The sequence below is a fragment of the Pristiophorus japonicus genome, chromosome 15, assembly GCF_044704955.1.
Source record: "Pristiophorus japonicus isolate sPriJap1 chromosome 15, sPriJap1.hap1, whole genome shotgun sequence".
Taxonomy (NCBI): domain Eukaryota; kingdom Metazoa; phylum Chordata; class Chondrichthyes; family Pristiophoridae; genus Pristiophorus; species Pristiophorus japonicus.
In genome coordinates, this window is record NC_091991.1 from 133808388 (window position 1) to 133826469 (window position 18082).

General features: G+C 41.7%; 1 protein-coding gene across 1 annotated transcript in view; it reads right to left on the reverse strand.

Moving 5' to 3' along the window:
* Positions 1-4032: 4032 nt before the first annotated feature.
* abcc1 (ATP binding cassette subfamily C member 1 (ABCC1 blood group)) overlaps positions 4033-18082 on the reverse strand; it is a 124636-nt gene continuing 110586 nt past the window's right edge. The window contains exons 27-33 of the mRNA XM_070901753.1: positions 15666-15792; positions 14334-14435; positions 11923-12069; positions 10044-10202; positions 9747-9913; positions 8026-8220; positions 4033-4502 (exon numbers count right to left, since the gene is read on the reverse strand). Of these exons, the coding sequence (XP_070757854.1) occupies positions 4394-4502; positions 8026-8220; positions 9747-9913; positions 10044-10202; positions 11923-12069; positions 14334-14435; positions 15666-15792 (1006 nt within the window). The 3' untranslated portion in view covers positions 4033-4393. The remainder of the gene's footprint in view (positions 4503-8025; positions 8221-9746; positions 9914-10043; positions 10203-11922; positions 12070-14333; positions 14436-15665; positions 15793-18082) is intronic.

Here is an 18082-nt window from a genome sequence, read left to right on the forward strand (position 1 = left end):
GATTGATCACCCTACTGTATGATTTAAGTCTGTTCCATATACTCCATTATCAGGTGTCTCGTGCTTACTCGGAACATGTCGTTGTGAACCATGGAAAGAAGGATTCAACAATGAGCACAATTTATGTTCTTTACATCAATGCTTTAGGATTAAAATGTTCTATTATTTCTATCTGATTCAATAATGTCACATTGTAGGTAAGCCGAGAGATCTTTAGTATTTATATTATCTTAATTTCCTGGGGTAAATTCCCCTAGATTTTCCAAGGAAATACATTTTGTACTATCAGAGCTCGTTCCCCCCCTTCAAAAATTTCTAAAACACATCATTGCATAAATTGTGGCCATGCTCTTCAGTTTATTTTCGTTGAACTGATGGAATATTGGGTATAGTCACAGCTTAAGTCATGACGAGTTCATGACCTACTGCACTCCCATTGCAAATGCTTCTTGCCATATGTCATACATAAAGACAGTATGGTTTCAGTTTCCATAGGAAAAAAAACTTAATAGTGGAATGTGATCCTAAAATATAATGTAATAAAAAGCAGTTTAACATATTCAATTATCAGGGGCCTTTGTCAATAAGCTTTTATTCGGGGCAGTTTTTCAGTTGTACATTGTTATTTGACTTTTCAATTATTTTGGGGACTGTTACAGCTTTTCCGTTCTGGAGGTTGCCATTTTTGCTTTCCATCCTTCTCAACGTCAAAGCATCATTCACAGCTTCAACCCCTTTCCCTCTCTTGTTCATTGTCATCTATCCCTTTCCCTCTCCCGTCAGCAGCTCCCCAGCCCTCGTGCTGCTGCTAATGAAAGAGATTCTGGCTACTGAATACTGTAGTGGGAACTCTTTTGCTCACAACAATTTTCACATACAATATGTAGCAGCTGGAATCACTTCTAATTGAGGCACGCAAGGGACAATTATTGCTGATTTTTGTTAGCAAATATTGACTGGGTGGACCAGGCCACCAAAACAGTGACCGTCGGCGTAAATCACTGATATTTAGTACCTACGGGAATACCACAAACAAGCCAAGGGTGGATAATACTTAATGGGGATATGGGTGGGGACCGAGAGAGACTTTACAGAACCTTTTCTCATCCGGCAGAGTAAAGCTCATGAGAGTGGTTTATGCAGTCCATGGTCGAATGGCCTTACCTCCTTCCATATTTTGGGTTATTAAACCACAGCTAAAGATAACCAATTTGCTCACTGTATTACAATCCATTTAAGGGAGGGATATTCTTTTCTGAACGTATCTTTATCCTTCCTGATGATTTTTTTTAAAATTCAGAACTTTAGCATCTCAACACGTCTCAAGATGCAATTCTCGTCCATTGAATTACTTTTTAAATTGAATCGTCATTGTTCTGTAGGAAAACAACCAATAATCAATTTGAAAAGGCATAACGTAATGAACCCAAAGCATGCAAATAATTTTTTGACTAGGCATTATAAAGTAACTAGTGTTTTCCTTACCCTGTGATGGATTATTTTTTTAAAAATGCATTTGTTCTCTCATGTACCACATTTGTGCAAGGAAAGAAACCCTGTATGTGATTTGTATTAAATCTTCTCTTAGCCTATTCTACTCCAGTGGAAAAAGTCTCACTATCTCGATTCTCTCCTCATAATTAGTTTATTATCTCTGGTATCATCCTGGAGAATCTACTCTGCACATTTTATTTATCTGTTTTTGACTTGGTGGTTGTTTCTTTAAAGCCAGTCAAAATACACAAGGGCTGCGAAATTCGGCACTTTAGCGTCAGCTGTTAAGGCCAGTTTTGGCAAACAATGGCGGCCGACTTGCTTCCGCCCACTTCTGGCACGGGCCGCGGTGGTCACCATTTTGGGACAGTCGGTAGCGTGGCAGTTGCCTGCATAAGGGAGTCAAGGGTTATGGGGAGCAGGCAGGGAAGTGTTGAGGCCAAGATCAGGTCAGCCATGATCTTATTGAATGGTGGAGCAGGTGCGAGGAGCTGAATGGCCAACTCCTGCTCCTATTTCTTATGTTCTTATTTGCCAGAAGAATGCTAATGAGGCAGAATGTAACGTCAATCAGTTGCAATGCTAATTTGATACAAAACCTGCTAACTTGGACGTTGCCACTCGACTGCAAACTCCCTCCAACGCCCGGACAGCTGAATGTGCGTTGCTGCACGAGGGCCCTCCTCACCATTAAAGGGATCAGCATTTTGCAGGTGACTTGCTTTTTGATTTCTACTGGCTGTGTGTATGTTTGTGGAACTGTTTAAAGCTTTCTACATTTATTTATAGGCGGTGAGGTGGCAGGGAGTGGTGCTTCTGTTCTGTTCTGAATTGGAAAAGGAACAGCAAACACAGACACTAATGAAATGCATAAGGGTGAGTAGTTCACTTTATAGAGTATTGGATTGATTCATTTATAAATTATGTGCCTGTCATGGTTGACTAACTGACAGTATGTGCAAGATGTGAGATGTGGGTGTGAGGCTTGCAGCAGTGGTAACTGTGAGGGTGAGGTGAAGCTATGATTGAGGTATGAGTCGAGATTGTTGGTAGTTGAGCGATGGGGAGTAGTGCATTGGGCAGTGTGTGAGGCTAATGGTGCAATTGGTGCGATATGGCATTTGAAGATACATTCACTCACCTTGACCACTCGTATGAGGTCATTAAACTTTTTGCGGCACTGCATCCAGGTCCTGGGGGCAACACTCATGCATTGATAGCCTGCCCCTCTGCAGGTAGAAGACCTGTCTTCTTCGGTGTACTCCCAGGACCAAGGCCTCCACTGCTGCATCTGAGAAGCGCCTTGCCCTTTCTCTTCCCTGTTGCAACATGGCTGCATCCACAGTGACAATGAGGTGTTTCTGCAACAAAGCACCTCCCCTTTAAGTAGTGCAGAGAGCCCAGGTAAAATATTATAGGCCAGTAAACTGCACCCGATATTGGCCCCACCTTTTGAGCGCTGAGCCAAAAGTGTGTTTTACGCTGAGCTCAGCACTCCAATCATTATACAATCATACAATCACAAATTTTGCATGCTGCCTGCACCACTTTGAACAAGTGCGCAGAGTTCACACTTTGCGATTCCCGTGACCATTTTCAGGCCTAATCCAATCTCACCCCAAAGAGTTTATAAGTACAGTTTGAACATTTACGGTATGAATTTTGAGTCATGTGTATGACAGCCAGTTTATTTTGAATTCAGCTGTCAGTTATTCAAATCTGCAAGTGTTGTACTGTGTGTGTGTGTGTGTGCGTGTCTGAAACTAGGTAGATTATGATCGAATTGAAAGTATCTGCTTGGAGCTGACAGAGTTAAGGCAGGTTGATTCAATTTCCAGAGTGATGAAAAACATTGTGCAAATAAAACGTTAATTCAGAAGAATTGTATTTTACTATAGGAATTGTGGCTTTCATTTCAAGGAGCGAAATACGACAGCTTTTAAAATATAACCGAGACATCAAGGCTATTAAAGATACTCTCAAGTCAAAGGCACATGTCAGTCCACTAAACTCCTGCCAAAAGCATTGGTACTTCTCTATATGTTTCATTCCCCACCAGAAAATCATTGATTTCGGCCAACGGGCTTCTTAGAGCATTTTATTTTAATATCAGGACCTGCACCATGGGTCATTTGAAGTTGGAAGGAAGCTAGCAGTTGGGCACCTCCAATGCAATCAATTGAGAAAAAAAGGTTTTGGGGAGATAGGGCAAATGTATTTATTTTATCCTATAAATAACGGGGATTGAGGCTTTGGGGGAAAAAACTAGAAAATTGTTTTTCTCTCAAGTTTTGTACGATGGTAGGTAAGCTGCATCACCAAGGCCTGTACAGTTCAGTAATGTTTACCACATGTCAGATGTGTTTGTAGATTTGCTGGATTACAGTGCAGAACAAGTCACTGCCAAATTTAGACCGCAGTGCAATTGTGGTAAGCAGCTGAAACTGTGCTTCAGGTCATAGAATACCCTTGAGCAATGCTACAGGAGATCTACTCATAATATAAGGAGAACATTTAATTCAAATTTAGTTACCTCGCAATTTTATTGTTCATTCATGATTTACAATACTCACATTATACACAATTGTTAAAAATAAATGCAGTACCATAATGCACTACAAGTTCAACGTTTTGATGCCTTGCACCTATTATTCAGATCGTTATATTGATAGGTACTATAAATACTTAAATAAGAAAGCAACAATTTATCACCTCAAAGAAAAAAAATTCAAATCTATAAAAAGTCAGAGGTACCCTGTATATGAAAATAATTCATTTTATACAAAACTCTTTATAAACAGATGACAATTGCCAACTTAAAAGATTTTATTTGCAAGTTTTGGTTAAACGTAATGTGTAACAAGTCCAACTTGATGTAAACATGAGAATATAATTGAAACTACAAAAGGCCAGAGTCCATTGCCATTTTGTGGAAGGCTCCTTTTTTGTCTATGAGGTTGGGTGTAGTATCGAACTCTACAATCTGGCCCTTGTCCAGAACCATGACCCTGCAAAAACAAAAAAAAAATTCTCAGGACTTCAGGAAAATACCGATATCATTGGGACTGTTGAATATTTTCACTTTATAGTTAGCCTCAATAAATTATACTGTATACATTTATACCATGGTTGGAGTATTGGGCCCTTTTCATTGTTTGCCCATGTCCATCAGCAATTAAGGACATCGAAACAAATAAACTTTCTTTTTACTGTTACCAACATGTCTGAAGAAATCACAGATGTAAATACACTGGGGCCAAAATTGCCCCTTTCTTTAAGAGCCGTGACCGCCTCAAAGAAGCGGCCAGGGGTCGATAAGGACTCACCGCCTAGTCGGCGCAGAGTCGCCGACGCTTCATAAATTGCCCTCCATTTTTTTCCCCAGCGGTGCTCGTCACCACGCAGCCCTTATTGCCGGCCCGTCGGGCACATGCCGACCCCCTTTCCGACCCATGTGGGAAATTGCCCCGGGGGAGCGGAGCGGCTGCAGCTCGGTGCCCCCGACAGCTTTCCCTAGTGGGAAGCTGTGTGTGGCTGGGCAGCACGTCCGCCCTTAAAAGGGGAGGGCGCTCTCCCCGGCCACCATTTTATTGAAGGGGAGGAACATTGTGACAACACCGACTGGCGTCTGCCCTACTCCACGCAGACTTCCGCCCCAAACACCACACGGAAGGAAATAACAATTTAAAGAGCTGAATTTCGCTCTACTCTCCAAGATTGGTGAGTACGCCCCCTTTCGGCTGGAGGGCAATTTCGGCCCCACTGTTTTTTGATTCCCATCAGTGGTAAAGAATTGGGAATATTTTAAAATAATTACCCTGAATATCATCTTGATCACACAAGCTTTACCATTAACTTACTCTGCTGCAAGCCATCAGTTACTAGTTTGCAGACTGCAAACTGAATCCCAGGCTGTTGTAAATGGAATATGAGACACCCTTTCTCAATCATCCAAAGTATTATCATAACCAGACCATCATAAGAGCAATTCATGTTCAGCCAACCCTCCATTTTTATACCACAAACACACAATAGATGCAGCTTCACCTCAATTTCCTGTCTCAATTCAGACACAGTAGGAATTGCAAAGCATTACACACCCTTTACTTCTGTTTACGGGACTCTCTCCACCAGATGGTGGTGTTGCTTATCATTTTGTCCCTCTGATATAAAAGTAAAACACAGAAACCATCATCTGCTGAAAGAGAGTTGACATATGTATTGGGCTAGTTTTGGCCAAATTACTAAGACAGAAGCCATAGAAACAACTCGGCTGCTTTAGTTTACCATTAACTATTTTAACATTTTTTTAAAAATCTGGTTTATTGCAAATAAGCAGCATAAAATTAGTTGTAGATGTCTAAACGCAAGTATTTTCCTGTTATAATGCGTGTTGTGGAGTAAACACACTCCGCTCCCAAGAGTGAATTTGAATGTGCGGCAAAGTAATTTTATATTTACATATGCAATTATTCTCAGAATATATCACATTAGGATTTTTGACAAAATGTTTACAAGAATAAGATTTATTTGTGAGGATTTCACTTTAAAAGGTACACTGTTAAAACACACCTCCTTCTCAGCCTATTCAAAAAAGGACTTGTTTCCCTCTTCAAGTTTCCGTGCAAGAGTTAGCATACGGTTGACTCACGTGCTTTTGTGATGGCACTCAAGTCAATTATTGGATGCACAGCACAGGATGAATTTCCTTCCACGTTTCCCATATTCCACCCCCACAGAGGAAGCACAAACTAAGTTCCATTTCCTTCCACGACAGCACAACTGAGATTGGAACTTGCCGTGTGGAGAACTGAAGGTGTGAATCAACACGCAGCAACACTTTGCTATTTCCAAATCTACCGTCCCCGTAATTCAAAGTTACATAACTCAAATTATCAGACAATTTGATTTTTTTTAAAAACACTAATTTCCCACTTCTCTTATCTGTGTTGGTTAATTCAAATTATTGGATAATTCAATTTTTTAAACATTAAAAAATAGATTTCAAATTATCAGGAGTAGCCTGTACCTCCTTTTCAATCATGAAGACTTTAAGAGGTGAGTTTAACCAAGTCCGCCAGCAGACACCAAGCGGCTGGGCAGTTAAAGTATTTGGGCGACTCGCTCGCTACCTTCCCGCAGTCTTCAATTGTAACCTGTTTTTCTCAGCAGGCAAGGAGGACACCCACCGGAAACCAGCAGAGGCGTTTAAAAATTCATTCATGGGATCTGGTTATTGCCCATCCCTAATTGCCCTCGAGAATATGGTGGTGAGCCACCTTCTTGAACCGCTGCAGTCCTTGTGGTGAAGGTACTCCTATTGTGCTGTTACGGAGGGAGTTTCAGGATTTTGACTCAGCGACAATGAAGGACTGGCAACATATTTCCAAGTCAGGATGGTGCATGACTTGAGAGGGGAACTTGGAGGTGATGGTGTTCCCATGCGTCTGCTGCCCTTATCCTTCTAGGTGGTGGAGATTGTGGATTTGGGAGGTGCTGTCGAAGAAGCCTTGGCGAGTTGCTGCAGTGCATCTTGCAGATGGCATTCACTGCAGCCAGTGTGCCGGTGGTGGAGGGAGTGAATGTTTAAAGTGGTGGATGAGGTGCCAATCAAATGGGCTGCTTTGTCCTGGATGGTGTCGAGCTTCTTGAGTGTTGTTGGAACTGCACTCATTCAGGCAAGTAGAGAGTATTCCATCACACTTCTGACATGTGCCTTATAGATAGTGGAATGGCTTTGGGGAGTCAGAAGGTAAGTCATTTGCCACAGAATACCCAGCCTCTGACCTGCTCCTGTAGCCACAGTATTTATATGGCTGGTCCAGTTACGTTTCTGGTCAGTGGTGACCCCCAGAATGTTGATGGTGGGGGATTTGGCGATGGTCATTGCCATTGAATGTCATAGGGGGGTGGTTAGATTTTCTCTTGTTGGAGATGGTCCCTGCCTGGCACTTCAGTGGCAAGTAACATTCGCACCACAGATCAGCCCAAGCCTGAACTTTGTCCAGGTCTTGCTGCATGCAGGCACGGAATGCTTCATTATCTGAGAAGTTGCAAATAGAACCGAATACTGCAATCAGCGAACATCCCCACTTCTGACCTTATGATGGAGGGAAGGTCATTGATGAAGCAGCTGAAGATGGTTGTGCCTAAGACACTGCCCTGAGGAACTCCTGCAGTGATATCCTGGGGCTGAGATGATTGGCCTCCAACAACCACAACCATTTTCCTCTGTGGTAGGTATGACGCCAGCCAGTGGAGAGTTTCCCCCCAGATTCCCATTGACTTCAATTTTACAAGGGTTCCCTGATGCTACACTTGGTCTAAAAGGGTCCTTCTTTAAATATGCAGATTGGGCTTCTTTAAAAATTGCAGAAGATGACATTGAAGCTACTTGGCGAATCAAAATTACTTTCTGTTGGTCATCAAATCACATAAATTGGAGAATATGGATTTGTTGCACTGCTACATGCAATTACCCCACAAAAAGTATTCGGAGATAAGATTACCTAAAGCTAAATTTTATATTACCGTGTATAATCCATAATGGTGTTCAGACGATGTGCTATTGTGAGCACAGTGCACTCATCAAACTGGTTTCTTATTGTTGACTGGATGAGTTTGTCTGTTTCCAAGTCCACAGCAGCTGTAGCTTCATCAAGTACGAGTATTTTAGATTTCCGGAGAAGAGCCCGTGCTAAACAAAGCAGCTGTCGCTGTCCAACACTGAAATCACAAAATATTTTGATGTCGCATTTCATTCTTCTTTCCATACTGTACCTCAACATGATCAGTATTCCTAATATAAAATAAACTGTAGCTTTCTGACCAAAATTATTTCTGTCTGCTGGCATTATAAAATGCTTAATGGGGAAGATCAAAAAATTACAATAGGTTGGGGGTGAATTTCCAGAGTTTCTCCCGTTTATCCACTCTAACGTCAGCACATGAGTCGCAGAAACCAAACATTTAGAACAGATCATTTTTACAGTTAACATAGATGAATTGGTTGTGTGAATTACCAGTTTTGTCACAAATTAAATTTCTTTGGCTCCCTTAACCTGGTGCAATAACAGCACAGAAGGTACGTTTCTATTACCTGCAATGAAGCACGAGACACAATGCAGCGTATATCTCAACAATTTCTCCATTCTATTGGTGTATAACTTTCCCCCTATAGGAGGGTGGGGGAAAAAAATTCATCCTGGATTCATAATCCTGTTCGAAACTTTACTATATAACTTTAAAATTCCAGTGGCCCTTTTAGTATTATGAATAACTTTCTTATAACTTTCCCTTTCAACTTCCTGTTATTTGCTTTTCAAGAGTAAAGACAGATCAAGTGGTCGGACATTTTCAAACCTATGATCTCTAAATTAATTTAAGAAAAAGATCATGTGTATTTATCAAAAAATAATACAATAGTTTGCCTTTGTCACATTTCCTGTGTCAGAATTTTATATACAACTTACTTGCAGCTGAATTTTATAAATGAGTCTTAAACTACAGTGAAAGGTGGGCACCGGAAGGACTGGAGTGCATCATCACGCCCGGCAACCAAATTTTAATTTGATTTTACGTTTTAAAGTTTAATTTGTTTTCATTGCCGGTGCTTTTAGTGTCCCCCTCCCCTTTTATAGGGGGCACTGGAAAAATTTGATTTTAGCGCCCCAAAAAAAAAAAAAAAACCAAAAAAAAAAAAAGGGGCCTTGAAAATGTCTGCTGTGTCACCCAGGTCGGGTGGCATGGTTTTAATGTTTTATGTTTTTGCAGGTTAACTCAAAAGAGTTTAAACTACAGTGACTAACCATGAACATCACCATGGAAAACAACAAGCATACTATTGATTAGCAGGCTCTTATGTCACACTTCTTCAAAAATGCCAGTTACTTAATGTTGAGTATGTTTGACTATCGATTCACAATTTGCAAAACTCCTTAACCAACAACTAAATTCAGTGATGCAAAAACTTACTCAAAAAGAATAAACATGTAAAATTCAAGAAGCTAAAAGTTACTATCATAACTGATCACAAAATCTATTTCTATTGTTATCCACATTATAGCTAATCTTTCCACAAAATTCAACAAATAAATTTGAGTTATAAATTGAAGTTTAATTATATTGCTTCAGAAAACATCAAAACTACAAGTTTTATTGACTGGTATTGTTTAATAAATTACCCCATTCAAAATGATTTGAGCAGGATTAATTTCTGCATTATAATGCTAAAACATATGTCTGTATTTTACCTCAGATTCTCTCCTCCTTCAGAACATTCATGATTCAATTTGTCAGGAAGACCAGTCACAAATGTTTTCAAGTGAGCCAGTTCCAAAGCTTTCCATAAATCTGCATCAGAGTACTGGTCAAAGGGATCCAAATTCATTCGAAGTGAACCAGAAAACAATACTGGGTCCTAACAATTAATTTCATATGACACTTGATCAGTTAGAAGAAATACAGTGAAATACAGTGAGACACATTGTAGATCAGGTTTACAAATAAATGAATTATACCTCAAATAAAATCAGACTGCAATTGTGTACCTGAGGTATAATAGTAATCTGAAACCTGAGATCATGAAGACCTATTTTTGTAATGTCAATTCCATCAATGTAGATTTGTCCTTCAGCAGGTTCAATTATTCGAAACAGGCCAAGTGCAAAAGAAGATTTCCCTGCTCCTGTTCTTCCAACTATTCCAATCTACAGAAGAAAGAGAAGTTACAAGATTTCCAGTGAAATTTAAACCACATCGGAGACGAAACTGCCCTGCGTCCCGATTGGGGGCGGTAATGTTCTGGGGGCGGGACTTTTAGCACCAGGCGCGGACTCCCGCCCCAGCAGCTGAATTGGGCTTACCGCTCCTCAAAGGAAGCAGAGCGCAATCTCCGGCACTGTACGTCCTTTGGAGGCGGGTCACGGAGCGCTACTGGGATGAAATGTTTAGCTGACACACTTCAACACCCCGCCCCTTCGATTAAAGGGGATGACCGCTGCGCACTCTGCACAGCCTCTGATGGCCTCCACTGGGCCACCAGGGGAGTGTGCAACCGGGCCACCATCATCGAGCCGAGCCAACCCGAGAGTCGCCCGACAAAAAACGATGGCGTCCGGGAGTGCTGGCACCCTCCCCTTTAATCAGCGCCCCGAGAGCAGATGTCCTCCAGCTTCGTGATCCGCACCAGCCTCACGGCCCATGGGGCAATTTCCCCCACGGGGCGTTAAGGAGTCAGCGTGGGGCGGTGAGAGGTCACCACGCACGATGATAACGTCATCACTGGTTGTGCGGCGGCCTGGCGCGCTAACTACGGGGCGCAAATTCACGGTTGTGCCCCCCTCCCCTGGGCAAAAACTGCCTTGCCCCCTCGAAGATGTCAATGGGGCTATAAAAAGGGGCATTTTCACCCCCATCATATCTACAAATGGATATGATGAAAAATCAGAGAAGATTTTGAGGGCTATAGTAACATTGACTCCACATCCAAAAAAACAAAACTATTCCTTTGATCAAGACTGTACAACAATAAATCTTATAAACTGGACATGTAATTAAAAAAAAAGGACAACAGCAACACTCAAAATACATGCTATGCCATTCCTTTGAGACTTGGTATTACGTTTTGTTCTTGCTTTTTGACGTTTTATATGTATTCAATGTTTATTGAACAATTCTAGTATTCGGCAACCTGCCCCCTTCCTCCAACATTTTGACAGTTTCAGATTTGATATAATTTACAAGAGTACTCTGGAGCTGTCAGGAAGAGGGGAAAATATGTATTCTGGAGAAAGAAAATAATGAGCAGCTTCGAGGTACCATTAGTACAAGTGTCTGAGCAGATTACATGGTGGTACTCAGAGCAGTCATGTGGTCATGTTCCATATTGTAACTCCTCAATCTGCAGATACCTTAATGTAAACATGTACCAAAACTTATCCATTTTCAACAAAACAAATAGTGAGGCAAGATTGATGCATAGTGTTATATTCTGTACTGCAATATTATTTTAGGGTGTATTTACACTGTGATTGTATTGTCATTATGAACTCTTGAAATACCACTGAATAAAAATATAGCTACAATATTATTAATCTGGAATCACAGCCCAACCCGACTCTTGGAGAAAGAGACTCACTAAACCTCAATCCAGAGTCAAATCATGCCCTAAATATACGATTTACTCTCCATAAATTTAGTGTTAATGCAAAGCAGAAATTGACAAACTTGTAATTAAAATGCATGCTTAAAGAAATATTTACAGATTAAACATAAATCAGAAGCTGGGTGAAACCAGAAGTCGTTAAATCTAGAATTCGCCTATAATGCAACGATGTCTACAATGGATTACCTTTTTAGCATGTGCACTAATTCAGCTAAATATTACTTTTACTCAATAGTATTGGTCAGCAGACTTCTGCCACTAACCTTTTCACCTCCATTTATGGATATAGTAATGTTCTTCAGGGCCAAATCAAGATCTGTTCTATACCGTAATCCATAGTTTACAAATTCTATCTTGCCTTCCCAAGGCCATGTTTTAGATGGTCGATTATCTTTGATAACCCAACGTGCCTATGTGGAATTAAAAATAATTAAAACCTGCACCGTAATATGTATTTCCAGCAGATATAATTGTCAGAATGTTCTCATGCAATACATTTATTTTGAAGAATTACTCTTTGTTGAAACATTATCAATTTGTTAAGATATGGCAAATTAAATTTAAAACCATGACTACAAAATAAGTGGAAGGCAATATAGCTCAAAATCCTTTTATTAATTCTTTTCTCTCAAGTGATTGAATGTCACTAAAAAAAATTACTCAAACATGCAGACAATTTTGCATCAAAACAGAAATGACCAAATACAACTGAAGTAGGATTAAAAGCGACAAATGATGACAGATCAACACAATATGGTCTTGTTTAATTTTTTAATTTTTCAGTGCAGCTCTACTGCTCAAAGAGATAATTCTTGAATATCAAAAGCTTACTTTTAAATCGCACTGGCCTTGATTTTAATCCCCTCACCCCCGATGGGCAGGTTAAGGGTTGGGCGAGGGCGTTAAAATCTTAAAAATCAACAAGCCGCCCCGTTCCCGGTCTCCGTAATAAATGGCGTGTTGTCGAGGGCCGCGCCTTCGGGACCATTTCCCATACCTCGGGAGCCTCGTCAACAAAAGCAGACACTGATGCGGAGATTCAACACCACCTCCAGTGCGCCAGTGTAGTCTTCGGCCACCTGAGGAAAAGAGTGTTCGAAGACCAGGCCCTCAAATCTACCACCAAGCTCATGGTCTACAGGGCTGTAGTAATACCTGCCCTTCCGTATGGATCAGAGGCATGGACGATGTACAGGAGACACCTCAAGACGCTGGAGATATATCACCAACGATGTCTCCGCAAGATCCTGCAAATCCCCTGGGAGGACAGGCGCACCAACATTAGTGTCCTCGTCCAGGCTAACATCCCCAGCATTGAAGCACTGACCATGCTCAATTAGCTTCGCTGGGCAGGCCACATGGTTCGCATGCCAGACACAAGACTCCCTAAGCAAATGCTCTATGCAGAACTCCTTCACGGCAAACGAGCCAAAGGTGGACAGCGGAAACGTTACAAGGACACCCTCAAAGCCTCCCTAGTAAAGTGCGACATCATCACTGACACCTGGGTGTCCCTGTCCGAAGACCGCCCTCGACGGAGAAAATGCATCCGGGAGGACGTGGAGTCTCAACGCCGAGCGAAGAGGTCAAACACAGGCAGCGGAAGGAGCGTGCAGCAAACCAGTCCCACCCAACCCTTCCCTCGGCGAATGTCGGTCCCACCTGTGACTCTCGTATTGGACTATTCAACCACCAAAGAACTCACTTCAGCAGTGGAAGGAAGTCTTCCTCGATTCCGAGGGATTGCCGATGATAATGATGATGAATAAATGGCAGTGATTCAGGCCATCGACGAGGCTCCCGCTAAAAGCAGTCTATGGCCTACTTAAAATGCACAAGTAATATTAACGCCAAGCCAGGGGGAGTCCCAAACTGTCTGTTGCCTGGCGGGAGGAGCCGACTGGCCAAAAATGTCCTTCTCTTTGAACTACTTCTGGGCCAGGAACAGGAGGGTCCCCTACAGGCCTCTCGAGTATTTGAGCCTCCCCAGTCCCAACCCTCCCCCAATCACCGGCCTCAATTACTCTGGTACCCCTCCACCCATGTGAATCTGGCCAGGAGTCGGGTGGAACTCCGGGTAGTTTTATTTAAATAAGGCCCTGCTGTTAAGATTAGCAGGGCCTCCACCTGTCCAGGGGTGCTGCCTGCTATCGGGCTTACACACACACACACTTCCTTCCCCCGCTCTCCCCCCACTCCAGTAAAAATCAAGGCCATTGTCTTTGTAATCACTGAGCAACTCCAACATGGTACATCACCCAATGTCAACTGAACACAGCTGAAATTCAACTGGCCACAAGACTAATATCCCTTCCATGCCTCAGTGCAAAACAGCCATTACTTTAAAAAAAAACTAACTATTTCAGATTTTTTTTTAAATATTCTGTGTCTGGCGTGAAAAAAATCCACACACACAATGGGGCAGTGGTTTATCATCAAAAATAATTCAAACATCAATGGTTGGCATGACAAATACCTGCAGCACTTGCAAGATATCTGGCCTATGCCAACTTATTTTCTGAAACTCACTGCTCATGACATGTACAAATTATTTACTACAAAGTGTAGATTTGTGTTTTGCAGATCAAGATGTCAGGATGAGCTCAGTGTTGCAATACCCAAGTCCTCCAATCTCCAAGGACACATTTGGTTTGTTTCCCAATTTGAACCTTACCTCTTTTGGAGTATCAGAATACTGTTGCACTCTTTCCACTGCAACAATATTAGTTTCTAACTCAGAAGTCATGCGTACCAGCCAGTTTAAAGTTGCTGTTATCTAAACAATAATGAGATATACTTAGGAACATGATTAGACCATTCAGCCCGTCGGGCCTGACTGCCATTAAATTCGATCATGGCTGCTCTGTACCAACTACATTTACTGCCTTTAGTCCATATCCTTTGATACCGTCGCCTAACCAAAATCTTGACCTTTTGGGGGGAGTAAATTCCTGATTTTTAAAAAATTGTCAAATATAAAAATTTGAAGTTAGGTAAAACATTTTTTTAGGCATATTTGAATCAAACCGAATATAAATTCTAAGATAGTGCCAATATGTTACAGTAACAAAATGTTTCCCAACACCTTGTTCTCAATTAAATTCAATGGTCATTACTGACAACCTTAGAACAAGACAAAAGTATTACAAACTGCACAGTTGCCACACGAGGGAACATAATATCTCTCCAGATATTATTCCATTACTGAAAAGTCTCCACGTGACAGCAGTTTGATTACTTTACAAAATAAAGGGTCCATTGTCATAGTCATGTTTTGCTTCAGGACAGGAAAATATTTCTCAATCCACATTGTCAACTCCAGATTCTGGTTTTAAAAAATCTATCACTACCGTTTTAGATACCGTTTAGAGACTGGGTACTTTGCAGTGAGTGACTCACCTCCTGAGCCCTTCAAAGATTTTCTAGCATCCAGAAGGCTCAAGTCAGGAGGGTAATGGAATAGTGCCACGCCCGTTGGGCACACCCACGATGACACTCGAAAAGCTTGACACCAACCAGGACAGAGCAGTTTGCTCGATTGGCCCGTCACCAGGCTCAATTTCCACCTTCTCCATCACTGGTGTACTATGGCTGTAGTACATACGATCTACAGAATGCTGCAGCAACTTGGCAAGGTAACATTGAGAGCAACCTCGACTACCAAGGACAAGAGCAGCAACGTTGTGAGAACATCCAAGTTCCTCTTCAAGTTACACAATCACCTCCTCAGGGCAATTAGAACTAAGCAGTCAATATGGCCTTGCCAGCAGTGCTCACAGCCCAAGTAAAAGTTAAAAAAACTCAATGAATAAAGTATGGCAGGCTAAATTGATCACCTCAAAAAAGCAGTGAAAGTTTAAACTTGCTATTATCATGCAATTATGTGAAAACAGGAGTAAACCATCATGATTTTAAAGATTAAGTCAGCTGTAATGTAGCTCAATTACAAATGTTTATAATGAGTAATAGTCTAACTATTTAGAACTGTAAATGTATTTCTCCATACCTGTAAGGCATATGATATGGACAGCCCAACAATCCCTGGACTGAGTGTATGTTTGTAAGCCACAGCAAACAGAGAAGCAAAAAGTACAATGCAATTGCCAACAAACTCCAGTCTCACTGCCAACCACCTGGTGGGATGATAGCAAGATAAAAATAGTTAATTTAATTATTGTGGGATCGGTCATATTAACTTTTCTGCTCCCTCCCCAAAGATCTGGAGCATTCCACTATGGTAAATCGGTGCGAGCAAGAGTGATATGAATCACTTACCTATGCCAAATCTGGTTTGGCAAGGCTAATTGAACTGAGGCCTTCAAGTAAGCCCACTTTTAGGGCCCAAATTTGGGCAGGAGTTGCTCAGTTTTTTTTTGGAGCAACTTGATTTTTCTGGAGTATCTTAAAAATCTCCATTTTGCATATTCAATTTTCATAAGTGAGTTAGTTAGGATTTTTTTTAGTTTAGTTTCATTTTGTTCAAAAGGGGGCGTTACCAGCCACCTACGCCTGTTTTGGCCATTTAAGCCAATTTGCACAGCTAATAGTTGCTCCAAACTAACTTAGGCCAGCGTTTGTGGCCACTTGTGGCCGCACAGAAAACCCTTGCAGAAAGTTAAGAAATTAGCGCAGGTAGGTGCATAATGACTTGACTAAAGAATGTGAATAGGATCAAACAGCTATACAGGACATATGACAAACTTCGCAAAGTTAATTTACTATACAACAGAAGCATTCATGGAAGCTTAAACTACAAAAATAAAAGTAGTAAAGAGACAAAACATATTTACATAATTTTTTCAAAATATCCAAATAAAAAATAGAAGTTCCTCCTGCTCATAATGCTTATTTCTTATGTGGGAAAGTATTTTCATCAACACGGTTAAGGAAAGTCTTGAGCAAGCTCATTAAAATTACTGGCTACACAGTTATCACCCCCCAGCAAATAAAATCTCCACCCTCCCCCTCCATTAAAACTCTCCTCCTCCTGCCCCCCTCAATCAAAACTCTCCTCCTCCCTCCCCCCGATATCAAAACGCTCCTCCTCCCCACCCCCCTATATCAAAACTCTCCCCACCTCCCATCAAAACTCTCCTTCTCCCCCCACACCCCATCAAAACTCTCCTCTCCCTCCCCCCCCCCACCCACAATCAAAACTCGCCTCCGCCCACCACCACCCCCCCATCAAGACTCTCCTCACTAAACAAAGCACAACAATCACCAATAAATAAAAAATAATAGTCCTGCCTCGGCCCAGGAAGTCAGCAGGCCGGCCGGTGCGGGAAACCACTCGGCCGGGGATAGCTGCGGGACTCTCTTTATGACGTGCGACAGCCCGGCACGCGTCGTAAGACCACTCAGCCTGGGATAGGAACAGGACATCGGGTCCATGCTGCAGAACATCTAATGCGCATGCGTTGAGCTGCCGGCACTCTTAAGCGCAGGGCCAAGCCATGGGAGAGGCCATAGTGAAGCCACACCTTGAATATTGTGTACAGTTTTGGTCTCCTAATCTGAGGAAGGACATTCTTGCTATTGAGGGAGTGCAGCGAAGGTTCACCAGACTGATTCCCGGGATGGCAGGACTGACATATGAAGAAAGACTGGATTGACAAGGCTTATATTCACTGGAATTTAGATGAATGAGAGGGGTTCTCATAGAAACATATAAAATTTTGACAGGATTGGACAGATTAGATGCAGGAAGAATGTTCTCGATGTTGGGGAAGTCCAGAGCCAGGGGTCACAGTCGAAGGATAAGGGGTAAGCCATTTAGGACCGAGATGAGGAGAAACTTCTTTACTCAGAGAATTGTGAACCTGTGGAATTCTCTACCACAGAAAGTTGTTGAGGCCAGTTCGTTAGATATATTTAAAAGGGAGTTAGATGTGGCCCTTACGGCTAAAGGGATCAAGGGGTATGGAGAGAAAGCAGGAATGGGGTAGTGAAGTTGCATGATCAGCCATGATCATATTGAATAGTGGTGCAGGCTCGAAGGGCCTACTCCTGCACTTATTTTCTATGTTTCTATGTTTACCTGCATCCTTTTACCTATTGTCACTTTGTCTCCTCTTATTCCCTTTCTACTTAAATTTTAAATTGAATGCTCGTCTTTCTCTAATATTGCTCTATTCTAACTATCCCCCATCATTTTTTGAAGTTAAACAACTTTCGCATGCCTTTATTCTTTTAGAGTTCTGTTCCTACTGTCTATTTTAGAGGCAGGAGGGGAACAAGAGGATGTGCATTGGTAAAAATCTAGTTTCCTGCCTCTCAAAAGCCCAGATTCTGAAGTTTGACAACTTTGCATCATCAACTTAACCTGGTCAATCTTTGACACTACAAAACTTCTTCTCATCTCAGCTGCTCCACAGCTTGGTAGCACCCAGATCAGTAAAGTTATCTGCACAATGACTTAATACA